Genomic DNA, 4673 nt, shown 5'->3' on the forward strand with positions numbered 1-4673 from the left:
GCGCACCTCACTGGCTGGAGCCGAGCGGCGTGTTCCCTTTCACACGCTTCTAAAATACTCTCCGGGCAGAGCCTGAAAGGGTTACTGTTTCCCAAAGTGCTTCATTCTGCGCAGCGGAGAGGGGGCGGCTGAGTGGCGCCGCCGAGGCAGAGACGCAGTTTCTAAAAAACCCCGAGACATCATCAAGAAAGAAGCTGACAGTAAGGAAAGCAGCCCCCCCCCCCTCCTCCTGTCCCTCCTCCTCCTTCTCCTCCTCCTCCTCCTCTTCCTCATCCTCCACTGGCACGCTGCCGTTCTTCTCCTCTTGCTTTACCAAATCCCCTCAGTGGTTCTGTCACAATAACCGGGCGGCAAGTGTCAAATCCAACTCTGCCCGCAAACACACACACACACGCATACACACACACACACCCACACACACACCCACGCACACACACACATACACACGCGCGCGCGCGCGCTCACAAATCCCTTTAACGCACACAAGATGCGCTCAGTGGAAACAGTTGTACGCGCGCTGCGCTGTTCAGACGTGCAGTCATCGCTCTGTTTAAGTCGTTGATTGTATTTAAGGAATAATATAAACACCATGAAACCTCGACTGACAGGAAACGAGTCCTCGCTTTCTCTTCTTTTTTATTCTTAATTTCCCAGCGCGTTGTTTAATTGGCCATGTCTCTTTAACTCGCAGACAGAACTCTGCTCTCCAATTAATAGTCTGCTAACGTCAAAAACAGTTGACCATTGTTTTATGGGCTTTGTGTTTTTTTCTCTCCTCTCTCTCTCTCTCTCTCTCTCTCTCTCTCTCTCTCTCTCTCTCTCTCGCTCTCTCTCTCCGGGGCGGTCAGACTTGAATAGGCGCCGGTCTGCTCCAGTCCACCTCTATACAAATACCTCAGTGGAACTTGTGTGGCGCTTCCAGAGCCGCGCAGACCCCAGACGGCGCTGCGCGGCTCGCGCACATGGAGCCGCTGCGCCGTTTCATCATCTGACACTGTTTGAAATGTCTGAATCATATTTTACCCATTATGTTAACACCTCGCAGCCTCGAGAAGGAAAAAAAACGAGCCCCCCCCCCCCCTTCTGGCGGAGACAAATGAATGCCAGTGGCGTGGAGGTGCTTGGAGGTATGTGCTGCGCATTACACGGCGTAGTAAATCAGCCCTTTCTAAAATCACTGTGACGGCGTGGAGCGTCAGGCAGTCCACACAGAGGCTCTGGAGCGTGACCTCACTGCGCATGTGTGGAGAGTCCGTCTGCACTGCAAAGAATGTCAGTGGTAAAGAAACGTGGCTCAATTTTTTACTTGTTTGCAATTCAAGAAACTCATTTTAAACTTTGTTTTATGAATCAAATAACATTGTCAAGGCACTTCTATTGCAAACAAGTGAAATGATTATGGCCATCAGATACTTTTTTTCTGTTAATATTTTAGGACTGAATGAGACATGTTCAGATGATGTTTTTTACAGCGTACACGTCCACGCCCCCTGGATATAGACACTCGTTATAAGCAACATGGCTTGACACTAATACACGTTGACAGGATAGACTTTATTGCTAAAACGTGTAAACATAACATGTACACTGATATGTTTTATTTATTATTTATTTTATTCATTTTTTTTCAAATTTTTAGAAATATTCAAGTAGACATCTCCCATATTTTTTCTGGTATACTCTGCTATTCTCTTTCCTTATGCTCTATACTCACAATCGTTAAAATAATAAATAAAACGTACAGATTTGTTTATTTCTACAATACTATGTATTCCAAAAAAGCTGAGTTCACGCCTTTATATATATTTTTAACCTCAACTTTTTTTTTTTACAATTTAATTATTATTGATATTAATATTATACAAACACTCTAGGCAGCATTGCAGTGAAATAACAGTCAGCATCAATGTTCAGTTGAAGAAAAAAGTTCACCTCTTGGAGAAGTGTAGCATATGCATTGCATCTTCAATGTCTCATAAAAAATGTCACAAAAAAAAAAGCTCTTCTTTATGAAGTGCTCGTGTTCCCCCAAAACACGTTTCAGGGTTGAGAATAAAATATGGTCCTGGTTCAATTAGAAAAAATAGCTGCATTTTTCTTAAATATGTACAATGTTGGTATTTCACTTAAAATGCTATATAAAAAAATAGATTTGCTATGGTGCCCACCTCTGTAGAGAGTTAACAGTGCAATAGAAACCGTATTTCCAGTCCACTCCCCCTCGACCTCCACTACTTCCTTCGAGAAAATCAGCACGAGCACTTGCACTCTGAGATGATTGGGTATTGCACCTGTATCCACGTACAGTATTTCTGTCTTAGAAACCCTTGACAATACCACCGGAGGAAAATCTTGTTGATTGACTTGACGGGTTTGCAAGACATCCCCTCAGGGAAGGAGCACGAGCGCTCAGAAAAACAGTTCGCCTCCTTGATGTAACGTGGCCAGAACCTCACGCCCAAATCCTTCCAGGTGTGCACCACTGGGCAGTGCGTATAGGTCCACAGCCACTGCAGAAATTTCCTGCGGGCTTTCTTGCCCACTTTGACCCGCTTTCCATAGGGGGTCTCCGTAAGGTCCAGCTTTTTAATCTCGTTCGGCATGGGCCCCTGCAGCTTCACCTGGTTGTCGAGCGCGGAGAGGTTCACCAGCATCGGCGAGCTGATGGACATGAAGTTGGGGTCAAAGTTACTGCCGAGTTTTTTCCTCAGAGTCCTCTCCGCCAAGTCCTGCTCCCGGGGGTCGTACTCCGGGTCGGGGTCCTCTTTGAGGTCGGGCACAGGGAGGTGATCGCTGGGCGATGGACGGAGGCGAAGGTAATGCTGGGAAACTCCAAGGTGAACACACACCAGCACGTAAAAGAGAAGCGTGTGTGAGAGGCCCATTATTCCTCTGGTTTTACGCACCGGTTCGTCTCTTGCGTAAAGTAGTATTCAGTTCTGTCCCCGGTCGCTGTGTTGTCTGCAACGAGGAGCCCGGGGCTTCATAAAGAGGAGAAGTCCAGTCACCAGCAAGGCGATACTTTTAATAGACCACGCCGGGTTTGAATGACATGGAGCGGAGTGCTTTTCTTTTTTAGGGCTCCTTCAACTTTGCAATGTGCCCGCTGACGCAACTCTGCAGCGCCAAGCGGTGCCGCAGCTTTGCGCACAAAAAAGTGTTCAGTCTAAATAGTTTTGTTGTTGTTGTTAAAGCACGAAACAAAATGGGGAAAAACTCTATTCACGCTCTCTCCGGCCTCACCCCGCTCCCTTGGATTCACTTTGGGTTTCTTTGGGTTGTCATGGTTACCCCGGGGACTCGAAGCCACGACAAACTGTCTACACTGGATGACAGCGGCCGAGGCGAGAGCTGCATGGAATGAAGTGTTTTCTAAAGAGACGGAATAGATCCGGAGCGTCCCGAGAGAGAGAGAGAGAGGGAGTGGGGGGGGGAGAGAGAGAGAGTGGGAGAGAGAGAGGTAGAGAGGGAGGGAGAGAGGGAGAGAGAGAAGGTCTCACAAAAGAGTTCTTCACCAAGTTTTTATAAGTCACGCGCCCGGCAATGAGGGGTGCCTTGGGCTATGTTATTTTTACGCACGGCTTTTATAAACGTGGCTTCTCCTCACGTCCCCTGACGCTCCCTGCAGGCTTGTCAAGATCCCAGGGCGCACTCTCCATGGATTGAGGAAATGTTCTCTGCAGTCAGTCCCTTGTGATATTCCAGCCGTCGGTTTATATGCACATCACTGAAAAAAAAATGTCCACAAACGGAGAGAGAGAGAGAGAGAGAGAGGGAAAAAAACCGCGCCGCAGTGGGGATGATATCTCAACCTATGAGTTACCAGCCACGTATCTTTCCACAGGACGTTCCCACTCGCACTTCACGTCTCAGGCTGGAGTATTCCCACAGAAATCTCGGCTGTGCGTGAAATAGGAATCACAAAAATGCTGAAAAGCGCAGTTACAGCAAAGTGCAGTGTCAGTGCACATCAGACGCAAACTGCACAGAGCCAGCAGCACGCGTTGTCCGCTCCGAGCTCCTCTCACTGGGCTTTGCTGAATCCGTTCACAGAAGCTCCAAATCCCGCTGCCGCTGCATGACGAGACAGCCCGTAGTCTGGAGTCCTTTGGCCCGGTCGGTTCCTGAGGGGACGTCTCCACTCCGCTGATAGCTGCTCCAGAAGCTCCGGCTGAGTCGCTCCTACTTCAGGAGTCTGGGACTTGGCGCTGCCGCGTTTCTTTGCTTAGGCACACTGTGTGTGAGTGTGTCTGTAGAGCGGCGCGCAGTCCCAAGTTAAATATCCCCCTCCGACGGCACGAAGTGTCAGAGGGGCCTGCCCACCCCGGCCACTTTCACTATGATTGACAGCCCCCCTCCTCCTCCTCCTCCCCTCCTCCGGGCCACCCCCCCCCTCCTCCTCCTCCCCTCACAACGTGGAAAAATATCAGCCACAATCACACATGGATCAACTGGGTCCTAAAGCACAAGGGCTATCCCGTATTAAAGGCTACTGTTCTACAAGGTGAAGAGTGTTTATATATATATATATATTACAGAAGGTTTGACATCCCTCTCACACACGTTGAGGCGCTAGCAGCAGCTTGTTTTCTGTGCGTCGGTGATGCTCTAATGGCTTCAATACGCTGTCAATATTCAGCCGAGGCGTTTAAAAGAGTTTCCTCGGCTTGAAC

The 4673-nt window shown here is 48.7% G+C and overlaps 1 protein-coding gene across 1 annotated transcript; it reads right to left on the minus strand.

The window, feature by feature from the left end:
- Positions 1-1533: 1533 nt before the first annotated feature.
- Positions 1534-4264, minus strand: nog2 (noggin 2). The gene has a single exon (XM_056429909.1). The coding sequence runs from the start codon at positions 2883-2885 to the stop codon at positions 2250-2252; it is 636 nt and encodes a 211-aa protein (XP_056285884.1). The 5' UTR covers positions 2886-4264; the 3' UTR covers positions 1534-2249.
- Between the last annotated feature and the right edge of the window lie 409 nt (positions 4265-4673).

Source organism: Pseudoliparis swirei, chromosome 13 (assembly GCF_029220125.1).
Source record: "Pseudoliparis swirei isolate HS2019 ecotype Mariana Trench chromosome 13, NWPU_hadal_v1, whole genome shotgun sequence".
In the NCBI taxonomy this organism is placed as follows: domain Eukaryota; kingdom Metazoa; phylum Chordata; class Actinopteri; order Perciformes; family Liparidae; genus Pseudoliparis; species Pseudoliparis swirei.

Excerpts from the sequence above, each read along its gene's own strand:
- nog2 (XM_056429909.1), bottom strand. The coding sequence starts at position 2,885 with ATGGGCCTCTCACACACGCTTCTCTTTTACGTGCTGGTGTGTGTTCAC.